This window comes from Marmota flaviventris, chromosome 11 (genome assembly GCF_047511675.1).
Source record: "Marmota flaviventris isolate mMarFla1 chromosome 11, mMarFla1.hap1, whole genome shotgun sequence".
Lineage (NCBI taxonomy): Eukaryota > Metazoa > Chordata > Mammalia > Rodentia > Sciuridae > Marmota > Marmota flaviventris.
This window is the reverse complement of record NC_092508.1, coordinates 103,008,454-103,032,303: the sequence shown is the minus strand read 5'-3', so window position 1 is coordinate 103,032,303 and position 23,850 is coordinate 103,008,454. Positions and strand designations below refer to the sequence as shown.

Here is a 23,850-nt window from a genome sequence, read left to right as displayed (position 1 = left end):
TAAATCACAGGCAAAACCACGGGAAATGAGTGCCAGGCTTTTCTTCCTATTTAGTAATTTGTCAAGGGAAGAAGCGCATTAATAAACACATTTCCCTCGCGGGGTGGGAATAGCAGAGATGAATGTCACTGTCAGATTTGGCCCTGTTTCCTCTTGTTAGGGGCACCCGAGAGGGTGGGGATCCATGTATCAGCAGCAAAATCTTTTTTTTTTAAATGCATGACGAAGATATGTGTATTTCTTGTTTTAGAGGACGCTAGATCTTTTGTGTCCCTCTCATGTTTTCCCATTTGCAAGTAACAGGAATCCTGGTGAGGATCCAGTGTTGCCTCAGATTTGGAAGTGAGGCTTGTCAGGAGCAGACTCCAGAAATCAGAAGTGAGAAACTTAGAGGCCTCCCCAGATGGAAGCCGAGAAGTGGGTGTGGAGGGCGGCTGTGGCCACTCATCGTTTTCTAGACCTGCTGTTCTTTCCACTGTCATTAACTGTGGACTCACCCACACTGCCCATCCAGATAGTCCTCCGAGCCCCAGTAGAAGCTATGTTAATTAGCCATTTCATCTGGGAACATCTGCAGGGTTGTAGGCGACTCTTTGCCACAATAAGCCACGCTGTCCCCATTGTACAGATGGGGAAAGAGAGGCCCAGGGAGATTCGGTGATGTGCTCCAAGGAAGTGACAGGCTTGGGGGCCAACAGGCCCAGGTTGTCTGTGTTTCTGTGTCATGTATATGAGTGTGTGTCTGTCTGTCCATCCTCCATAGTCATCCCTTCCCTAAGACACCTCTGGTCCCCACCCTGGGCATAGGAAGGTGGTTTGGGCACCCAGGCACCTGCGTCTCAGTCCTGGTCTCTGTCCCCATAGCTGTATGGCCTTGGGCTTGTTACTTGGCTTCCCGATACCTTTGGTTTTCTTCTGTCAAGTGAGGACATTAAGGGCCCTTTCCTAAAGGGGCAGGTGTGAGGATTGACATGCTCAACATTTTCAAGTGCTTTCAGCAGGACCTAGGTTGGTCCACGGAGCCATTCAGGAAGGGTTGAGTTTGGGTGGCTGTGATTTCTCTGCCCCTCAACATGCCATGGCTGTGTGGCAGGTGGCCCAGCTGGATTTCCAGTGTCAGGGATTCCATGTTGGTGGCAGCGGGGAGTTTGAGTCCCTGATTCATGAAGGGGGAGAGACAGAAGCAAGCTGTCAACCACAGAAACGGTGCAGATTCCAGTGCGACCCTTGTTTGGAGAGAATGGTCTGCCTGCAGGGAGGAGCTGCCCCACTTGGGGAGATCAGGGGGAGGTGACCCCTGGAAAGAGCTCTGAGCACACAGCAGGGAAGAACTGGTGGGCAGAAGAAGCTGTGTGAACAAAGTCCCTGAGCAGGTGACTGAAAGAGTGGGGAGGAGGAGGCCGGTGGGGTAGGACCAAACCCCAAGGGCCACATTGTAGACCTTTTCCATAATGGCAATGGGCCTCCTTTGCAATAGCACTAGGGAGCTTTGGAAGGTTTTAGGGGGAGGGTTGGGGTATATCTGCTTTGTAAGCTGAAAAGCTCTCTTTTGCCAAAGTAAGGAAGGTGACTTGAATAGCTTTGAGGCTCTGGGATGATTCAAGCAAGCTTTGGACCCGGGCAGGTAGTGGAGTTCGAGAGAGAGGGGATTTTAAAAAGGGGTTCAGGAGGTCACTTCGGCAGGTCCAGCTGTGCAGGAAGAAAGGAGGCCTCTAGCCAACGCCCAGGTTTCCTGGCTGTGTGTGCCTGTCAAGCTCAGCCCTGCAAGAGGGGCGGTGAGGGGCCGAGCAGGCTGAGGGTGGAGACCCGCTGCGTCAGACCTGCCTTTCAGACAGCAGAGGACAAGCAGGCAGCGGGATATTGACAAGTGGGGAGGAGTGTCCTCTTGACCTTGGCCTTCTCCCAAGCCTGCTGAAGACAGGCAGTGTCTCCAGGGAAGCCACACAGCAGGGTTCCTTTGGGCTCCAGTTCAAATCCTCAGGGACCTAGAGCAAGTCACGACCTTCCCAAGCCTCCTTTCCTTATCTGCAAAGCTGATATTGGAGGGCCGTGTTGGCTGTTAAATGAAACCAAGGGCTTCAGTGTCACTAGATAGGGGCGGCCCGTGTGCTATTAGTCACTCAAGAATTGACAACAGGCTTTCACCCAAACACCACTTGCAAGGAGCACGCTGGCTCTGAATGCTGACTTGCCAGGGTGTCTGCTTGGTGTCTGGGGACCGACCTCCTTCAAACATGGAAGGGTCATGTTTGCGGCCCAGCCTCAGAGCTGGCCGAGGAGTGTGTCTGCCTCCCTGGTCCCCTGTGCTCCCTGTGTCTAAGTCAGATGTGTGGCCTGGGATCCTTCCTGCTCTACTCCACCTGCTATGCTCTAGCCCTTCTGTGGGACCAAGCAAGCAGCGTCCCCAGAAGCATCTATGGAGCACCTTTTGTGCACTTACTCATCCTAGGCCATTTTCTGTTGCTATAACAAAATACTTGAGACTGGAAAATGTATAAAGAATAGAGGTTGATTGAACTCAGTTCCGGAGGTTGGGAAGTTCAAGAACATGGTATTGGCATCTGGTGAGGGTATTCTTGCTGAATCATAATATGGTAAAGGGCCTCAGATGGCCCGACAGAGCCTGCATGCTAGCTAGGGTCACTCTCGGAACCTCACCTCACCCTAATTCCCTCCCTAAGGTCCCACCTTCCAATGCCACCAACATATGAATTTGGGGGTTAAGTTTCTGATATATAAGCTTTCTGAGAACACAGTCTAATCAGAGCATCCCCATAGCTGTCCCCATAGGGAAAAAAATAGCCAAAACCAAAAAATCTTGAGCTGACAAGAGCAAAGGTAGAGACGGTGTAGAGAGAGAGTCTTCTGAGTAGCTCAGCTTTTACCTCCAAAGGGCGCTTTCCCAAAGCCACGTCACCTTCGAGAAGGAAAGACAGTGCATGAATCTGACATGACTCTCCTGTGTCCCTATACGAACGTACCACAGCGACTCCCACCACAGTGTACGGCCCCAAGAAATTAATCTAAAAAGTAAATATGGTAAATTCCAGAAAGATCAGTAGAGGGAAGGGAGCAGGGGTGTGGAGAGGGAAGGGGAAGGAGAGGCCGTGGGGTCTGAATTAGAGCACGATATAGACCCTGCTTGTCTAAAGATACAAAATGGATTATGCTGTCATGTATAACTAAAAAGGACCAATAAAATAAAATCAAAAAAAGAAAACAAAGTACACAACATAGAGACTCACACACGTGTTAGGATGGGGGACCAATCTGGGCTGCACGGCCCCCCGGTGTCTGCCATCCCATTGGATTCACAACCCCAGGGCTGCAGGAGGACACCAGCCAGGGTGCCCGGGGCCCCACCCCAGCTCACCCACCACTGTGCCAACCAAGGTCTGCGTTCCCGGGCCCAGAGCCCCTCTGTCCCCTGTACCTGTCTCCTCCAATCTGCAACCTCAGATCCCCCATGTCCATGAAGGAGGTTGTTAGAAAAGAATCCCAGAAACCCCTCCTGGTCTAAGGGTTGTGGGGCCCCCTCCACCCCTCCACAGCCCCAGAGAGGTTTCCTCCCACAGCCCAGCAGAAGGGGATTCCCCAGCAATTCCCAGGACTCCCCCAGAGGCTGGCCTAGCTTGGTGGTGGCCATGAGGCATGGTGGCCCCACAGGGTGGGGGTGCAGCCTCTCCATTGGCAGATGTGGATTCTTTGCAGTCTCCTCACCTTCTGGGGGGAGGGGGAGGGGGAGGTTCACAGGCATCACCCCTGTTACCCCCACAGCTCTAGGGACAGCAGGTGGCACATGCACAAGCAAGCATAGCCCCAAGGCCAGTGGGTCAGGGCTCTGTCACAGGAGTGCAGGAGCAAGAGGCCCTGGGACACCAGCAGGAAGCTGAGCCGAGTGTGCCCTGTGGCCAGAGCAGACAGGAGGGACGGCTGGGGCATGCATGTGTGGTGGGCACATTCAAAGCAGCACGTCCCTGCAGCCTTGGGGACTCCGGCATGGAGAGCTTCGTGTGTTGTCATGCTATCCTGCTTGCTGTTCCTGCGCATGTCCTTTCTATTGTCCCCACAGGTTCTGGAGAGCCAGCCAAGAGCCCAGGCATCATGCTAGGAGCATAGGGTAGCCATCCAGGGCCCAGTTTAGCAAGTGGCCTACCAGAGTGTGTTTGGGGGGCCAATTTTAGTGTGATCCCAGTTGCAACATAATCTGACTTTGGAACACCTACCTCCGTTCACTCTCCTGTCCCTGGGCTGCTCTACAGCAGTTACCGCCACACACACGATGGCATGGAGACAGCTCACAAGTTCATAATGTGGATGAAAGAATCCAGGCATGAAAGAGAATTTATGATTCACTCACATAAAACTCAAAATCGGGCAACACTAAGCTGTGAGTTGGAAACCAGAATCGCAACTGTGTCAGTCAGCTTAACAGCACTGTAACGAATACCTGAGATAATCAACTTATGAAGACAAAAGGTTTATTTTGGCTCACAGTTTTCGAGGCTTCATCCATGACCCAATGACCCCGTTACTTTGGGGCCTGTAGAGAGGTAGCGCATCATGGGGGAAGCACACAGCAGGGCAAAACCACTCACCTCCTTGTCCCAGAAGTAAAAGAGAGGAAGAGGGAGAGGTTGGGCCTTACTACCCCTTCAGGGGCCCACCCTGGTGACCTAAAGACCTCTAGTTAGGCCCCATCTCCCAGTGGCACCAGACTGGGGACAACCAAGCCTTTACCACCTGGCCCTCTGGGGGACCTGCAGATCTAGACATAGCCGTGGCTGACAATTTTAGCCAGCTTTTTTGCTGCTGTGACTAAAAGATCTGACCAGGACAACAGAGGAGAAGAAAAGTTTGAGGGCTCGAGGTTTCAGGGTCTTAGTCTATAGAAGGCTGGCTCCATTTCTCTGGGCTCGAGGTGAGGCAGGACACCTTGGTGGGAGAGGGCGGCAGAGGGAAGCAGCTCACACATCACCATGATCAGAAAGCAGAGAGACCCTAATTTCCAGATATAAATATATACCCAAAGCCATGCTCCAGTCCCCACCTCCTCCAGCCACACTCCACCTGCCTGCAGTTACCACCCAGTTAATCAGGGGATTAATTCAGGGGTTTAATTCGTTGATTGGGTTAAGACTCACAACCCCCATCATTTTCCCTCTGAACCTTCTTGCACTGTCTCACACGTGAGCTTTGGGGGGACAGCTCACACAGACCATAACACTGCCCTTGGGGTAGGTCTGGAAGGGCCAGGGGGCTGGAGACACTGGCCATGCCCTGTTTCTTGGGAGAAACCACCTCTCCATTCCCTACAACACCCCGATCTGATCAGTTCCATTTGACAGATAAATAAACCGAGACTGGGGGACACTATGAGCCCATCCAAGAACCCACAGCCACAAGGAGGGCAGAGCTGAGATTCCCAGGAGGACACCTCGTGGGCTCTTCCTGTCCCCTGCCTGTGTGTCCTCCTCGCTCCCGTACCTCCCCCAATCCCGGTGATGCTCACTCCTGTTGGCTGCTCCACAGTGTCGCGATTCTCCAGCCCCCGGGTGACCCCCCGGCTGAGCCGCAAGCGGGCGCTGTCCATCTCCCCGCTCTCCGATGCCAGCCTCGACCTGCAGCGCATGATCCGGACCTCGCCCAACTCCCTGGTGGCCTACATCAACAACTCCCGGAGCAGCTCCGCGGCCAGCGGCTCCTACGGGCACCTGTCCGCCGGTGCCCTCAGGTGAGCCCTGCTGACAAGCCAAGGGCTGAGAACGGGGAGCTGGGCCGGGGTCCCCCAGGGGAGGGTCTGGCTTCTCAGTGGGCACTTTGAACCTGAGGAGCAAAGGTTCATCTGTGAATCAGCACTTGTGACTTCAGAAGAAGTCAGGAGGTGACCAAGCGTGCCAACAGAGGAGACTGTCATCGCGGACAGCCCTGTCACAAGGGATTCACACAGGGCAGCAGCCCCCCGGCCCTGGGGTGCTAGAAGGAGCAAACAGGAAGCCACCACCATGTCTTTGATGGCCTGGTTGTCCAGAGTCACCAGCATTTCCTCAGTGTCCTGCTTTGGGAAGAGTGGCTTACAGACAAGGGCGATGACAGCTAAGGATGTGGGGGTGAAATGGAGCCTGGCATCTGCAGGGGGACACCCTGCCAGGGGGGTGAAGGCTGCACCCCAGGAGCTAAGCACGAAAGGCCCAAGGGACAGGCAAAGAAAGGGGAGCCGCCGCTGGTTTAGGGATGGTGCAGCCCGTACCATGCCCTTCTCGGTGCCCTGGGCAGGGTCTTCTCTGTCCAGGAAGTCTCAGCCTAACGGAGGCCCCTGCCTCTCCCCCATATCCTCACCTCCTCTCCGTTGCAGCCCAGCCTTCACCTTCCCCCACCCCATCAACCCCGTGGCCTACCAGCAGATCCTGAGCCAGCAGAGAGGCCTGGGCTCCGCCTTCGGACACACGCCACCCCTGATCCAGCCCTCGCCCACCTTCCTGGCTCAGCAACCCATGGCCCTCACCTCCATCAGTGCTGTGTCCACCCAGCTGAGCAGCGGCAGCAACTGTGTGAGCGATGCCAACCAGGTAGGTGGGCCCAAGGAGCAGAGGTGGCCACCATATACCCAGCTGGCCCCGCAAGGGCCGTTCAGTGACCACGCATGCTGGAAATTGGTGGAAGGACTCTGGGACCCGGGGTGGCTGGTGGGACGTCTTCTGGATAAAAGGGGCTGAATGATGGGGGAGCCCTGGGCTTTGTCCATGGCAACCTTTCAGCCTCTGGGGTCTGCTGTCTCTGGTCCAATAAACACAATGAGTGGATGGAGAACCCTCCAATTCACGGGGTCCGGCACCACGTAGGCACACCACGCACCGCGTGTGAAATGAATGGATGAACCAACCGTGATGATGTTCGTGCAGGTTCATCTTACAGCATCTGTTTCCAGAATGTTCTCAAACACCTTGACTCTCCAATAGGCCTTAGGCCTTGCCTGGGCATCCTAGCAAGGTACCTGGCACCCCTGGGTGCCAGTGAGGTCTTAATTTGCAGCTGGGGACATGGCTTGAGAAGGACAGGACTATATAATAGACCGGCACAGGCTTTGGAATTGTCAGACCCTGCCTGGTTCCTGATTTGCAGCAAACGACTTTACCTCTCTCAGCCTGAGCTAACTCATCGACACATAGGGACCTGTCACCTAAGCTGGGCCACTCCGCATATAAACAAGTTCCTGTGTGCACACAAGACCCCGTGGACCCTGGGTCCTGAGTGGTACTTGGGAAGACAATCCTAGAGGAGGAGCAAGCACCCCAGGCCACTGCTTGGCAAGTGCAGTGCCCAGATATGGCTGTGTCCCAGAGCTCCAGATGGTCCCAGCACCTCCCCAGACAGTTACAATGGGCTTCTGAAGTGTCGTCTGAGACTGCAGCCCTTGCCCTTCCGCTGAGAAGCCAGGCCCTGGGTCCCCTGCTCTGGAAATCTGAGAAGTTGAACCTCAACAGGACATGAGCAAGGGTTTCCAGCATTTTCCAAAGGAGTCTCTTTTTCACCTTCCTCCACCCTTTGCAAAGCTGAGGTGGCAGCTCATGGAAAGGGGAGTGGTGGTGGCCTAGGTCTGGCCTTCTTCCCGGGTATGCCCCTGGCTGGAGGACCAGGCTGAGAGACCCAACTTCTGCTGCTTCAAACACAGGGTTGGCCTACGTGTTCAGTGTAGGGTGGTGTCCGAGATAGAGTCCGATCCGAATTCGGGGTGTCCTGTCCTGCACCTGTGTGACAGGCTGTCCTCTGCTCCTCCTCTCAGAACAAGCAGAGCAGCGAGTCGGCTGTGAGCAGCACCGGGAACCCCATCACCATTCACAAGAGGAGCAAGGTCAAGACTGAAGCTGAGGGCCTGCGGCCTGCCTCCCCAGTGGGACTGACACAGGTAATCCGATGGCCACCCTCACTGGCCTTGAGCTGGGACCAGGCCAGCTCTCCTGGGTTGGCTGCCTTTGGGCCTTTCACCTGTGGATGAAAAGGAATGGACCAGTGAATGGAGGGTGGGTAGATGGGTGGCTGTGTGAATGAATGAATGAACGAACGAACGAACAAACGAACCAATCAGAGAGGGCGAGATGGTTCCCAGAGCCATGACTGCCTCACAACCTGTACATACCACATGTTTATCAATGAATGAATAAAAGAATGAATGAACAAACTCCCACCTGCCCTTCCACCTTGTCCCTGCTGTGGCCACCTCTCCCCATGCCTCAATCTTGAGCAGCATATGCCTCGGCCAAAATGCGTTGCTTACATCCCTGAACGGCCCAGGCTCCTTGGGCTGCCCTCATCCCGGAACTCCGTCCACGCTCCGTCACCTTCATTGCCACTGGCTCTCCGAGGTCACTGGACTCGCATCTGCCCAGACACTCAACCTAGCTCCTGGATCATCTTGGGACAGGGAAGGGAGTATGATTTCTGGCAGGAGGAGTGAGAACCAGCAGCTTACAGCCTGGGGCTGGCCTGTTGGATAGCCAAGATCTTTGTGCCACTTATTCTAAAGCCCCAAGATGGCAGACAGAGAATTCCCAATCTTGGAGCAAGGGCCAGTCATGCAAAGGGCCTGCTGACTTTGAAGGTGACCCACCTGGCCCACCCAGCCCTCACACAGTGACCCAGTTGCCATCTGTTACTACAGAATCCCCAGGTCGGCCACCAAGGATGCCTGGTACCCTGTCTCCCCACATCTGCCGGACCATCCTTTATCACGACTGTAAACCATCGGGCATGCTCTGGGCACTTAATTTTCATGAAATATCGGGCCCTGTTATTGTCAGACAAACAGGGGTTGGTGACAAATTCTCCCCGTCGCTGACACCAAAACCAGTCTCTACATGATGCATGGCTTTCATGAGGCTGGCCATCATAAGGGGTCGTTGAAATGGATGAGGACAGCACATATCCAGGGAAGATAAACAGGTTGGAGTGGCAGGCGGGGCGGGAGTCAGGCACTGAGCACCTGGGAGGCCCATGTCCCACCCGCCATCAGGGGGGCCCTGGGACCGCCCTCCAGCCCAGGTGGGCCGCACAGAGCCCCCTCCCCGCTCAGCAGCTGCTGGGGATGTCCGTGGAAGGAAAGCATTTTATCACGAGGGGGTGGTCCTCCTGTCACTCCGAGTCCTGATTCACAGCAAGGTGGACGGGCGGCTTTGCCTTGGCAGAAAAATGCAGCACGATGAATCTCTGCTCTGCCGAAGCGCTCAGAATTGCAGCCAAGGATGATGCCAGCGTCGCCAAGGGACCCGTGGTCGTGTCCTGGGAGCTTCCCTCCACTTGTCAGCCCACCAGTCTCCCTGGGTCTTGTCTGAAGTGAGCCGAGCCTTCAGTGTCTGGAAATAGCAAAATACTCCCGGTGTTCCTTCAAATGCATTAGGAGTGGCATTAGGAGACCCGGGGGTCCCTTCTCCACGGTCTCCCTTCAGCCGCCCTCCTCTGCTAAAGATGCAGGAGGAGGCGTTCCTGAGGGTCCTGTCCCGTGGTCCCCACTCAGCCCAGTTATAGTGCTGGTTTCCTTTCAGAGAGTGCATTATTTAAAGTTACCCTGAAAACAGCCGGGAGCCTTTTTAGGAAGAGTTCTTTGAGTCCCCCGTGGAAAAGTCAGGCCAAGAGGTGATCGGCACCCCACAGCCGGGAGCCATTTCTGCTGATTTCTGGGCTCCTAGAAATGGACTCAGTTTGGCTAAATCTCAGGAGCCAGCATCCGTTAGGGCTCTTGACCATGGCAAGAGATGCTCCCCTTCACCTGCACTGGGCATGCTGTCCCCAGAGGCTATTTGGAAAGATAGAACATTTTCCTCCTATTTTTGAAAATAGTTTGAAATATCAAGCAAGTGTTTGTAAGGTCACCTCTTCACTCGGCTTTGTTCCAAGCCTGACTGGTAAATGAGTGGCGTATTAGAAAGTCCTCGACAGAACATTTTGGGCCCTCCCTCTCTCAGCCTGGGGCATCTGATCTGCCCTCCCAACCCCCCCTGCAGGTTCCTCTGGTCTGTCCCCATGACTCAGAGGCTCCCCTCGGCTCTGGGTTGGCACCAGCTGGGGTGGGGAAGCCCCACCTTGAAATGGGGCTTTCCTGGGCCCTAATAACGTGAAAAACTCAAAGTCAGATCTAGGTTGCTGCAGTCTTGCTGTGGGTTCCAGGAGGTCAACCATTTCCAGAGCCTCAGTTTTCCCAGCTGTAATACGAGAATGCAAACTACGTTTTAGGACCGGTGCAGGGAGAATGTTCTGGAGGCATTCCCTCTGCTGAGCAGTGAGCAGCTACAGTTGCATTACCCTGGTGCAAATCCAGGTGTCTCCCGAGCCTTTCAGAGAGGAACAACAGGAAAGTAACACTTCCAAGCCAGACACCTGTTGGTTTCCTGTCACCTCCGTCAGGAGCAGGCCCTGCACACATTATAAATAAAAAAATGTTCCTCCTCCCAAAGCCCACGGAGCCCACCCCAGCTCCCCACAGTGGAGACCAACCCAAATAAACAAAAGTCGCTGCCCTGCTCTCTCCTGTCCTCCTTGGCTGTCAGTAGAAGCAAGAGGTGATGGAATACCTGGTGGTGACAAGCCAGCCCTAGAGAAAGGACAGCTGCTGATAAGAAGAGCTATGGACGGGGATCTTCTGGATGAGTGTGTGTGTGTATGTGTTTGCACATGTCCGTATGTGTGCACGTGTGTCCACACCTCTGTCTGCTCAGGGTCCTTGGCATTCTGCACAGGGCTAATAGGATCCCGTGCTAGACACGGCTCATGAGGGTGTGATCTGCTCTCCCCGCCACCAGGAGCAGCTGGCTGACCTCAAGGAAGACCTGGACAGGGACGACTGTAAGCAGGAGGCCGAGGTGGTCATCTACGAGACCAACTGCCACTGGGAGGACTGCAGCAAGGAGTATGACACCCAGGAGCAGCTGGTGCACGTAAGCCTCCAGCCCACATCCCAGACTCCACCCCACGTTCCAGCCTCTGCCCACGGTGGGCGGAGCCCCCACCACACTGGACCTGCAGCCTCCAGTGCCTCTGCTGCAATAAGAGGCTCATGGGGGAGGCCCCAGGAGGACCCTGGGTTGCATCCTCTGTGAGTGGGAGGCATAATGACTTATTTGTGCTCTGCCTGTTTCCCATAAGAAGACTTCCAAATACATGTGTAACACAAGAGTCAAAGAATAAGTGAATGAGAAAATCAGGACAAAGGGAACAACAGGGTAAAGCCAGGAGGAGAGTTCGTATTAAAATCAAGTGCTCGGAGCTCGAGATCACACACGGACATCTTCCTGTCCTAAGCGTCCTAGCAGCCAATGCACGAAGGGAAATCCGATTAATTAAACCAGCCAGGCTCTCTAATAATAAAGTCTGACTCTAAAACCTGAAAAAGGGTTCTCCTATGGAGGAAAGAGTTAGTAATTTCCTCTTGGAGACCATTTGCAGATACACAGTGTATTGGGTTTAGGTGGATGGCTATGTCCAGATTCTAACAGCTTAGGCAAAGAAGGCCACAGAGTCAGTGTGTCCTTCAGGGTATGTCTCTTTGTCCCCATTCAAACTCTTAGACAGCAGCATCCATTATGGTAGTAGTCAGGTGTAATGTGAACTTGGCAGTTAGAACACACCAACTCCCTCTGCTTCTTCCAATGTGGTTTGTTCCCAAACACCATAGATGTCTTTCTCCTCCCAACACTGTCACCCAGGACACCAGAATTTACCAGCAAACCCATTGCAGCTGATACAGAACCTGCAACTCAGGGTCTCATCTAATCCCTTCCAAAACTCCAACATGATCTTTCAACCTGTACCACCTCTTTGGGATCCCTGATGAAGAGGCAGCTTGGAGCTGTGGTTTGTGGAACAGATCAGATATGATTAAAGGAAGAGAGGGTCAGCATCTCGGGATGGGAGGGGGCTCAAACCACAGTGCAGAGGTGAGGACACAAAAGATGTATCCCAAAGAGCAGGCATAAGCCGGGCATGGTGGCACATGCCTGTAATCCCAGTGGCTCAGGAGGCTGAGGCAGGAGGATCACAGGTTCAAAGCCAGCCTCAGCAACTTAGCGAGGCTCTAAGTGACTCAGGGAGACCTGTCTATAAATAAAATATAAAAAGGGCTGGGGATGTGGCTCAGTGGTTAAGCACCCCTGGGTTCAATCCCCGGTACGGGGAAAAAAAAAAAAAAAAAAAGAATAGGCACAGAATCCTGACCTAGAAAGAAAGGCTGTAGGCACAGGACTGTCCCTATAGTTGCAGGTGGCCACCTCCACTTGGCTCTGGAGACAGCGGGCTGCTCTGCGGGAGAGGAGGGGCCCCTTTCTCCAGCTCTGCCTCTCTCTGCTGCTCCCTGGGAAGATGGATGGGCGAGCGGGAGCCCCTACTCGATTATTAACAATTTGTTGCTAAGTAAACCAATAAGAAAAAATGAAAGGCATTGTCAGGAAGCATTTTGATCATTTGAAAGACTTTAAAAATAGAAAGGGAGGCTAATAGGAGAGGATTTCTCTGGAAGTTCAAAGTGCTGTGTAGTTTACTTGCTCTAGTGGAGGTGTTTGTGGGCTTGACAGTGGAGCCTTTGCACAGGGCACAGGTGCCTGATGGCTTTTTGTCTTCTGGGATCAGGTGCCACCAAAGGCCTGATGCTCAGCTTCATAGGTCACACAGATCAAGCTACATTGTCCAGGAGAAGGAGACTGCAAGCTACAAATGCCATCCATGTATGCAATTTTACATTTCCTATAAGCATTAAAAAATAGTACAGGCGAGCACAGTGGCACACGCCTATAATCCCAGCAGCTCAGGAGGCTGAGGGAGGAGGATCGTGACTTCAAATCCAGCCTCAGTAATTTAGTGAGGCCCTAAGTAATTCAGTGAGACCCTGTCTCTAAATAAAATACAAAAAAGGTCTGGAAATGTGGCTTAGTGGTCAAACGCCCTTGGATTCACTCCAAAGTACCTAAATAAATAAATTAGTACAAGCAAAGTTAACTTTAAAACAGCTAGAAAACCTCCCTTATCCAGAATGCTTGGGACCAAATGTGCTTCAGATTTGGGATTTTTTTTGCATTTTGGAAGTGCTGCATATACATAATGAGATATCTTGGAGATGGGATCCAAGTCTAAACATGAAATTCACTTCTGTTTTGTGTACACCTTCTGCCAGTGTGAAGGTAATTTAATATAGTATTTTATATAGTATTTTTAGTGCACGGGGACCCATCCCGTGAGATCAAGTGTGGAATTTCCCACTTGTGGCATTGAGTTGTTTCTCAGAAAGTGTTGTACCTGGATATCAGATTAAGGATGCTTACCCTGTGATATATTTTATTTACTTAATAGCTGAAATATTATCCTGTCACCAATACCATCAGTATAGAACGACGTTAATTGAGATAATGTACATTTTTTCCCAGTCTAAGTCTTTGAAAACTGTACTAATTTGCCTGTACTAATTTATTTATTTAGGTACTATGGAGTGCATCCAAGGGCGTTTGATCACTAAGCCACATCCCCAGCCCTTTTTTGTATTTTATTTACAGACAGGGTCTCACTGAATTATTTAGGGCCTCACTAAATTACTGAGGCTTTGAAACCAGTGTGTAGTTTGCCCTTAGACGCCCCCACACACAAACACACACACAGCACTTTTAACCAGCCACAATTCAGGGGTCCGGGAGCCGCACGTGGCAGTGGCCCTGGGGGTCCATGGGGCGGGCACCTGGGTTCACCGGCTCCTGGGGCTTGTTCCTGTGCAGCACATCAACAACGAACACATCCACGGGGAGAAGAAGGAATTCGTGTGCCGCTGGCAGGCCTGCACGCGGGAGCAGAAGCCCTTCAAGGCCCAGTACATGCTGGTGGTCCACATGCGGCGGCACACAGGCGAGAAGCCCCACAAGTGCACGGTGAGCACCCTCCTCCCACAGCAGCCTTAGGACCTACGTCTCCAGGCCAGGGGGTGGTGGTCTGGAGACCACAGGCAGACCTGAGTGGTACACGCCACGGCAGCAGCATGGGGACAGGTCTGGCCAGTGAGTCATCCTGTCTGTCCCCACGCTGGCTTTCTGCCTGCCTGGAGTCCTGAAGGCCACCGGTCCACTGCTGCCCAGAACTTAGCAAATTCACTCTTTGGGCACGAGGAACTCGGTAACCGGGGTACAGGTGTGCTGATGTCACCTTGGCCATCTGATTGTAAGCCCCAAGCACAGCCCACTTTGATTAACTTGGGACACTGGGCAGAAAAGCCACCTCCATAGCACCCTGCAGGAAAGCATCTTTGGTGAGTCACAGCTGGAGGCATTTGAGCAATGATGGGTTAGAAACCACTTTGGTTAAGTTTGGGGGGTTTTCTTGGGTTTGGTTTGGTTTTCTTTGTGTGAGTGTGCAGTGTCTTTTTATGGATAAGTTGTAAGACTTCTTGCCTGGCGTGGTGATACACACCTGTAACACCAGCAACTCAGGAGGCTGAGGCAGGAGGATCCCAACTTCAAGGCCAGCCTCAGCAACTTAGCAAAATGCTGTCTCAAATTTTAAAAATAAACAGGGTTGGATATATAGTCGTATACCCCTCTACCCTGGGTCCAATCCCCAGTACCCAGTGTGTGTGTGGGGGGGGAACAGTTGTAAGAGAGCTTTATATATCTAGGTAATAGATCCTCTCAGACATATGATTTGCAAATATCTCTCCCATTCTGAGGGTTGTCTTCATTTTGCTGATAATTTCCTTTGAGGCCCAAAACTTTAACTTTGATGAAATCTAACGATGGGTTGTTTAGGCTTTTATCGTATCTAAGAAATCACTGTCTAATCCAGGGTCACAAAGGTTTACCCCTTCGTTTTCTTCGAAGAATTTGATAGTTTTAAACATATATTTTGATACACACACACACACTAGTTTTATAGTCTAGCTTTTCCAATAAGGTCTTTGATCCATTTTGAGTCAGCTTGTTAGACATTTCTGCCCCTTTCCCAGTTTTCTGGCAAGACATATTAACTGTTAGCACTGACGAAACCCATCTTCTGGGCACAAGCTGAGCGGTACTGGGCTGGGATGCAGTGCATCCTGCCTCGGACCTGAGCTGCCCTCACGGACCTCCCCACCTCCTTCCAGTTCGAAGGCTGCTCGAAGGCCTACTCTCGCCTGGAGAACCTGAAGACACACCTGCGGTCCCACACCGGGGAGAAGCCCTACGTGTGCGAGCACGAGGGCTGCAACAAGGCTTTCTCCAACGCCTCGGACCGCGCCAAGCACCAGAACCGCACCCACTCCAACGAGGTACCCACCCCGCGCCTGCACACAGGGGCCCGGGGACCAGTGCGCCAAAGCGCAGCCTGCAATGTGTAGCCACCTGCGGGCAGTAGGTAGCCAGGTGCCGGGGGCCCCTCTCCCACTACTACCTGCTGCACATCCCTGGATGCCGACCACCCCTCGGGGACCTGGGTGCGCCAGGCTCCCTGTCTGTGCTTTATCTTCTATTTTGAAAGAGAAGATGCCTGCGGTGGCGCAGCTGCCGTGGTGATGCCATCTGAGCTCCACAAGCTGCTTCTGCTCCAGCAGTCCCAGTAGCTGATAGTGACACGTTCTACCCGCTAGTGCTGCCTGAGTCTGCTGGGACCCTGAGCTCCCTGTCATTGGGGCCCAGGGTAGACTCTTTGTCCCTGGGTAGCCAGAGCCCTGGCAGGGCTGAGAGAGCCCAGGGTGGGAAATCAGCAGGTGCCTTCAGGGTCTGCCACCCCTGGCCCCAGTTCCGGCCCAGCCATACAATCGCTGTGACTCGGGAAGACTTTATAAAGAGCATTTCTAATAGCTTAGATAAGGTGGAGGCCCCAAATGGACCTTGCTTCAATGCCTGTATGAAGTTAAGAGGAATTCCCAAAGGCCTCTGGACCTGGTAGGGCATCTACGAATAAGAACCAGCCTTGAAAAGGAGTGTGTGTGTGTGTGTGTGTGTGTGTGTGTGTGGGCTCATGTGTATGTGTAGGTATGAATGGGGGCGGATGTGCATGATTGTAAATGTATAACTGGCGGGGATGGTGGGAGGGGACTTGGAGTGGTGTCGTGCGGCTGGGGTGTGCCTGTATGTGGGCGTGGTCATAGGGGAGCTTTGAGCCCAGTCTTTACCTTTTATCAGTAAGGTTTTTTTTGTTTTGTTTTGTTTCCTCTCTGAACCCATCTCCCCTCTTCAGGGTGCTGGTGCTGGCTCCCAAGGAAGGCATGTGTGTCCCTTTCAAAGTCTCTCTCACCAGTGCCCCAGTGTCTTATGGAAAGCGCACCCTTGACCATGCACTTAATTTGCATGAAAAGGTGGTACCCAGCCTGCTGGGGCCAGGCTGCTGTGGGCCTGCAGTTGGCGTGCTCCAGGCACAGGGCACTGGCTGCAAATGCAGCAGAGTGCCCACCCGTGGTGCCAACCAGGTCATCCAGGGGCCTGGGATGGCTTCAGGATAGGGAGTGCACCCCTGCAGAGTTTGTCCTCGTGTTCCCACCCATGACACAGTCTTGGTTCTCCTCCTAGAAACCCTACATCTGCAAAATCCCAGGCTGCACCAAGAGGTACACCGACCCCAGCTCCCTCCGGAAGCATGTGAAAACGGTCCACGGCCCAGACGCCCACGTCACCAAGAAACAGCGCAACGATGTGCATCTCCGCGCCCCGCTGCTCAAGGAGAACGGAGACAACGAGGCCAGCACTGAGCCTGGTGGCCGGGGCTCTGAGGACAGTGCTGAGGCCAGCAGCAGCAGCCAGGCAGTGGAAGACTGCCTGCACATCAAAGCCATCAAGACCGAGAGCTCCGGGGTAAGCAGAGCCGGGCGACCCAGCTGCAAAGGGCACTTCGCAGCTGGGCCAGGACCCAGGACCCTGCGAGGGTATGGGCTCTGCTCTGAGGTCCCCCACCTAAGGGTGCGATGATGTCCTTCCTCTCCCCAACTCAGCTTTCTGTCCCCTTATTGCCTTGGCCTCACATGGAGCCTGTCTTGTCCAGGTCCCTTTCTGTGACCTCACTCCTGCTGGGCAGCTGTGGCAGGGCTGGAGGCGGGGCTGAGGATGCCCGCTCCCCACATCGGGCCGTGCCGGGTGGGGGCGGTCCCTACGTGTCTGCCTCTCCAACCAGCACCAGAGGGCTGTTGGGGGTCCCCAACCCTCTGTCCTGTTCTGCGTCCTTCCCCTCTGGCCTCTGCTCCTTTTGTTCTAACCACCTGTTCTTTGTCTCCGCCTCTTTCCCAACTGTACCTCCCCTAAGGATAGACGGTACTGAGGTGAGCAGAGGATTCTGGTGGGGGTGGGGGCGGGCAGGGGTGAGCGAGGGTGGGCCGGGGTTCTCGTGGGTACCATTGCCCAGGTGGACACTGACCTGTCAGTCCAGGCCTCCTGGGCCCAGACCGTGGGTTTGGAGAGGCAGACGGCCGGGCACTATACGTGGGAATACCAAAGTAGGTAAAGGCTGGCAGCAGGAGTGGGCTGGCAGGTGGGGGAACAGTGGCTGCAGAATAGCTGGTCAGGAGGAGAGTGGGGGGAGACCAGGCTGCAGAGGGGGTGCACCAACCTAGAGGGTCTTGAAGACCAGCCACAGGAGAATAAGGAGTACCATGGGCCAGAAGACCTGGAAGGACCCTGTTTGCTGGGAGCTTGGGTCCTAATGAGAGAAAGCATCACAGCTTCCCAAGGAAAGGGCTAGGATTTGGGGGCATTTGGTCTGGAAATGAGCCCTGAGGTGCTGCATCCAAGGTGAGAGGGTGAGCTTCATCCAGGTCCCATCCCCAGCCCCAGCGGGTGCAGCCCGAGTTCTCTGTCTTTCTTGACTTGTGCATTGGTCATGAGCTCTCTGCCCTACTCCACCTCAACACAGAGGGAGGGCAGCGGCCATTCAGTCAAGGCTGCATCCTGAAGCTCCCCGTCTCTGGGTGTCCCTCCCCTTTCTAACACCTGCCTCTGGCCTATTGAGATGGCCCCACCCAGTACAAGGACCAACTCTTGGCTCGTCCTCTGCTTCATCCTGCGTACATCGCTGTTGCTGGGACTGCTTCAGCACCTTCTCTCATTGCCATCCGGGGACCTGTGCACATGCCAGGTGCCCAGCAGGCAGGCAGGTTCATCTTGTAGTTGGGAAGGCCAAGGTTAAGCGAAGTGAAGTGACTTGACCATCTCACGTAGACCCACAGCGATGGTCTGCAAGTTCCTCTTTGAGATGTTGTCCTTCCCCCCCACGCCCCCGTCCCAGCATGCCTGAGTGTGGTGTGGATGCAGGGTGGACGCAGGACGAGGTGCATCTGCATACTCTCTGAGCTTTTGACTTCTGCCTCCTCCCTATAGCTGTGTCAGTCCAGCCCCGGGGCTCAGTCATCCTGCAGCAGCGAGCCCTCTCCCCTGGGCAGTGCCCCCAACAATGACAGTGGCGTGGAGATGCCGGGGACGGGGCCCGGGAGCCTGGGAGACCTGACATCGCTGGATGACACACCCCCAGGGGCCGACGCCCCAGCCCTGGCTGCCCCCTCCACTGGTGGCCTGCAGCTGCGCAAACACGGGACCACCATGCACCGCTTCGAGCAGCTCAAGAGGGAGAAGCTCAAGTCGCTCAAGGATTCCTGCTCGTGGGCTGGCCCAGCTGCACACACCCGGAACACCAAGCTGCCTCCCCTCCCAGCAAGTGGTGAGTGGACGCCCAGGGCTTATGAGTGGGGTGGGAGAGAACCTGGGGCTGCACCAGCTAGACCCACTCCCACCCAGCACTCACCAGCACATTGCACACAGAAGGAGACTGAGAAAGCCAAAAACATCCCCATCTGAATCAAGTTCAAGGGTAAGACCATCTATCCCTGTGAGGCTCCAAAGCCCTGTGCTCTTTCAATTGCACCATGATGCTTCCCTGTAGCCCCCTAAAAAGAGGCAGACCTTGGGCACCCACATCATCCTCTTCCTTTTCCAGTCATTTATTAAGCACCTGCTGTAGACAGTGTTCACCGTCTAAAGTCCCCACCACTGCAGGCCCTGCCACTGGACTACCCCTGTATTGCAGAGAGACACCAAAGACACAGCTAAGTATAGAGCAATGCAGAGGAAAGAGAAGCCTGTCTATCTGGGCAAGAGCAGGAGGACTTCCTAGAGGAGGTGGCACTCTGCTCGACCTGCGCTTTGAGATGGAAGGGATCTTCAGCAAGCAAGTCTTGAGTGCTAACTGCATGCCCAGCATTGCACTAGGCACTGGGCACTCAGGCCCCAAGCCCTCCAGGAACTGACAGCCCCTTGTTGGGGACACTGTGATACACCCATCCTAAGGAATATTTGTTGTCCCAACTATTGGAGGGACTGCTGATGATCACCTTGAACTCTTATGGAATTTCCTGGGTTATGGACAGCCAAGGTCACCCCTCCCTGAGTAGCCACATCCATCAGTGATTACTGCAGGAGTGTAAGGGACCAGCCATGTTGGCCCAACTTGGGGCAGCACTAAAGGGCCACTGGAGATCCAGACCTTCCTCTGAGATCAACCTAGGCTCACTTCCTCTGACTACCCCCACGTTCTTTCTTTCCCCTCACAGGTATGGATCTCAGGGCCCTCCTTATAAGTAGCCTTCGGGGGTCCCAACTCACAACCCCCATCTGTGGACTCGGATGATACAGGAGACTGTAGCCCTAATCCCCTCTAGACAATAACCGGGTCCCAGCCAGGGAAGGTGGCACATGTCTGTGATCAGGCTGCTTGGGAGGCTGAGGCAGAAGGATTGCAAATTCAAGGTCAGACTCTGCAACTTAGTAAGACCCTGTCTCAAAAAAAAAGTAAAAAAAAAGTGCTACTCTTGTCTATTGAGATGGCCCCATAGTTCAACAGTAAAGCACCTGGGGTTCAATCCCCATTGCTGGGGTGGAGTGCAATCCTTTAGAGAGGTGCATTATCTACAAGAGCAGAATCATCAGAATCCACAGGCAGCAGGGCAGTGACAGAGCTAAGATTTAGGCCTCCTAGCTTTCAATCACTCACCCTGGCCATAAGTGCCACCATTTGTTCATTTATCATTCCTACGCTCCCTTTCATTTCCAAATCTTCTATTGAGTGCCATCTGTATGCCACACCCTCTTCTAGGGCTCCAGGCTCAGCAGACTGCCTCGGTACCACCCAAGTAGGCAGAGCCCCGCTCCTTGGGCCCCAGAACTGACCCCTCTGCTTCCCCTACAGGCTCCAGCCTGGAAAACTTCAGCGGCCCTGGGGGTGGCGGGCCCACAGGGCTGCTGCCCAACCCACGGCTGTCTGAGTTGGCAGCGAACGAGGTGACCATGCTGAGCCAGCTGCAGGAGCGCCGCGACAGCTCCACCAGCACCATCAGCTCGGCCTACACCGTGAGCCGCCGCTCCTCGGGCATCTCCCCCTACTTCTCCAGCCGCCGCTCCAGCGAGGCCTCGCCCCTGGGCGCCGGCCGCCCCCACAACGCCAGCTCCGCGGACTCCTACGACCCCATCTCCACGGACGCCTCGCGGAGGTCCAGCGAGGCCAGTCAGTGCAGCGGCGGGGGCCCGGGGCTGCTCAACCTCACGCCCGCGCAGCAGTACAGCCTGCGGGCCAAGTACGCGGCGGCCACCGGAGGGCCACCACCCACACCGCTGCCCGGCCTGGAGCGCATGAGCCTGCGGACCAGGCTGGCGCTGCTGGATGCGCCTGAGCGATCTCTGCCCTCCTCTTTCCCACACCCACTAGGGCCCCGGCGTGGCAGCGACGGACCGGCTTACGGTCAAGGTCATGGCCATGGTCACTTGGGGGCTCTGCCCGCCTTCCCCCATGAAGCCCCAGGCGGCGGCACAAGACGGGCCAGCGACCCCGTGCGGCGGCCTGATGCCCTAGCTCTGCCACGGGTACAGCGCTTCCACAGCGCCCACAACGTCAGCCCGGGGACACTGCCACCTTGCACCGAGAGGCGAGGCCTCCGCCTGCCCAGCCACCCGAGCACCGACGGCAGCCTGGCTCATACCGCTTACTCTCCCAGGCCACCCAGCATCAGCGAGAATGTGATGATGGAGGCCATGGCCACAGGGATGGACGGCACAGGGCCCGAGTCCGACCTGGGACTGCCGGAGGATGACCTGGTGCTGCCGGATGACGTGGTGCAATACATCAAGGCACACACCAGTGGTGCCCTGGAGGAGAGCACAAGGCAGGTGTACCCCACGGAAAGCACCAGCTTCCCTGAGAACCCCAAACTGCCCAGCCCAGGCATGCATGGCCATCGCAGACTAGTGGCTGCAGACTCCAATGGGGGCCCCTCTGGCCCCTCAATGGGAGGCTGCCAGATGGGCTATGGGGCACCCTCCAACCTGAACAAAAATAACATGCCTGTCCAGTGGAATGAGGTGAGCTCTGGCACCATGGATGCCCCCCTGCCCAGCCAGGTGAAGCCTCCGCACTTCTCTCAGGGCAATCTGGCTGTGGTACAGCAGAAGCCAGCCTTCAGCCAGTACCCGGGGTACAGTCCACAAGGCCTACAGCCCAGCCCTGGGGGCCTGGACAGCACCCAGCCACACCTCCAGCCCCATAGCGGAGCCCCCTCTGCACCCAGGGTGAACTACATGCAGCCGCTGCGACAGCCAGCCACAGGTGGTCAGTGTCTCAGCATGACCTCTGCAGGGAGCCCCCACACCAACTTTGGCCAAGCCCACCCTCAGCTGAGCCCCAGCACTGCCGGTGGGGCCCTGAACCAGTTCCCCCAATCCTGCAGCAATATGGCAGCCAAGCCAGGCCACCTGGGGCTTCCTCAGCAGATGGAAGTTGCCTCTAACCCCTCCATGATGGGAGGCCACCACAGGGAAATTGGGGTTCCCAATTCAGCACTGGCTGGGGTACCACCACCTCACCCAGCCCAGAGCTATCCACAGCAGAGCCACCACCTGACAGGCCCCCTGAGTCAGGAGGGCTACCGCCAAGGCTCTAGCCTTCTGCCCCCCCACCAACCCGGCTTCCTGGAGTCCCAGCAGAGCACCGTGGGGGTGGCCACATCCAGCTTTGGCCTAGTACAACCCCGGCCACCCCTGGAGCCCAGCCCCGTCGGCCGCCACCGGGGGGTACGTGCTGGGCAGCAGTTGGCCTATGCCAGGGCCACTAGCCAGGCCATGGCTGCCATGTCAGTCAATCAGGAGACATCAGAGGCTGTGCCCAAGGGAGCAATGGGCACCATGGTGACCCTGCCTCCTCAGCCACCTCCGCAGGATGCAGGCGGCACTCAGGACCACAGCACTCTCCACTACTATGGCCAGATCCACATGTACGAACAGAATGGGGGCCTGGAGAGCCACGGAGGCTGCCCAGCCATGCGGCCCCAGCCACCAGCACCACAGACCTGCCCGGACAGCATCCAGCCCCAGCCCTTGCCCTCACCAGGGGTCAACCAGGTGTCCAGCACCGTGGACTCCCAGCTCCTGGAGGCCCCCCAGATCGACTTCGACGCCATCATGGATGACGGCGATCACTCGAGCTTGTTCTCGGGTGCGCTCAGCCCCAGCCTCCTCCACAGCCTCTCCCAGAACTCCTCCCGCCTTACCACCCCCCGGAACTCCCTGACTCTGCCCTCCATCCCCACGGGCATCAGCAACATGGCCGTGGGGGACATGAGCTCCATGCTCACCAGCCTGGCCGAGGAGAACAAGTTCCTGAACATGATGACTTAAGGCCCGGGACCCTGGTGCAGAGCAGAGCTAGAGGGATTCGTCACTTCCCCGGAGCATGGGAATGGCATTCATGTTTTCTTTTTCCAAAAAAGTATTAAATAGGGCTGAGAGGTTTTTTGCCAATGGTTCAGACTAAAGACGTGTGAAGAGAAAGTTCGTGAGTATCCTCTGGTCCTTTGGACTATTTTTCAGAATGCTAAAAAAAGGTCTCAATAGGAAAGAAAAGAATGAAAAACTCACGCACACAGTGCTTGTCAGCCTTTGGTGTTTGTGGGACCCACTGGGTTCTCGCTGCTCCCCTCTATCATTTGCCTAATGGGGGATTCCATCGGCCAAGGGCTTCCCAAGTGCATGCAGAAAGAGGGTCGGGGAGCCACAGTGGGGTTTGAATCTGAAAGCCATACTGGATCTTCTACTCAAGGAATTTGGGCTTCTCATTCTGCCACCTGTAAGGAAAAGGAATTCCTGCCTACCCGGATTCTTCTAATAAACTTCAGCCTTGAGGTCTCTGAGTTCCTTTGCCACAGAGAGAAAAAAAAAAAAAAAAAAGCCCATTCCATCGAAATGTGTTGGAAACACATCTTAACTCCAGGTTTAGTAGAGCTGGAATCTCTACCCTCTGCAGCAGTGTTTGGGACCGGCAGATTGCCCACGTATATATGATTGAATAAAATATGTAAGTGTCACCAGGAAAAAGGAGAGAACAGGTGTATTACCTGGAGTAAGCTGCTCCGGCCTGTCCCCTCCGTGTTTACAGTGTTCATGCATGTAGAATGTAGCCCTTCCTAAAGGAACGCTTGTCTCTAAATACCTCGGGGTTGCTGGAGCTGCTGTGGGTTAGGAAGACGGGGGCCTCGAGGAGTCCAGGGCACACCGCAGCTTGAGGTGTCCCAGTAGGAAGAAGTCGCATGTTTACCTAGTCCTGTTTCTCCAATGCACTGTCTGCCCACCTTACCATGGATAACTCTAGGCTCAAGGGCAACCGTTGCCCAGCCTCCTGCGCGTGGTGCATGCTGGTGAGTAGTCACCAGCAGCCCAATCAGTGGTCTACTCCAGGCCACAACGAGCACCCCCTATAACTTCTGAATTCCCTGACCTCTACCCTCCCTGGTTATTTGGCAGAGAATGATGTCCTGCATGGCGTTTGGGTGGGGATGGGAGGGTGAAGGGGTTGATTCTTGGACCCTGAGGGATGGTCACAGTGTGA

General features: G+C 55.0%; 1 protein-coding gene across 2 annotated transcripts in view; it reads left to right on the top strand.

Moving 5' to 3' along the window:
- The window catches only part of Gli2 (GLI family zinc finger 2), a 170,468-nt gene extending 147,825 nt beyond the window's left edge, over positions 1–22,643 (top strand). Inside the window, exons 5-14 of one of the 2 annotated variants that reach the window (XM_071619407.1) lie at positions 5,533–5,734; positions 6,356–6,569; positions 7,784–7,906; positions 10,239–10,245; positions 10,753–10,928; positions 13,749–13,898; positions 15,104–15,268; positions 16,509–16,790; positions 18,306–18,642; positions 20,167–22,643. In XM_071619407.1, the coding sequence (XP_071475508.1) occupies positions 5,533–5,734; positions 6,356–6,569; positions 7,784–7,906; positions 10,239–10,245; positions 10,753–10,928; positions 13,749–13,898; positions 15,104–15,268; positions 16,509–16,790; positions 18,306–18,642; positions 20,167–22,643 (4,133 nt within the window). The remainder of the gene's footprint in view (positions 1–5,532; positions 5,735–6,355; positions 6,570–7,783; positions 7,907–10,238; positions 10,246–10,752; positions 10,929–13,748; positions 13,899–15,103; positions 15,269–16,508; positions 16,791–18,305; positions 18,643–20,166) is intronic. The other variant, XM_027936868.2, reaches the window with a different exon arrangement.
- Positions 22,644–23,850: the final 1,207 nt, after the last annotated feature.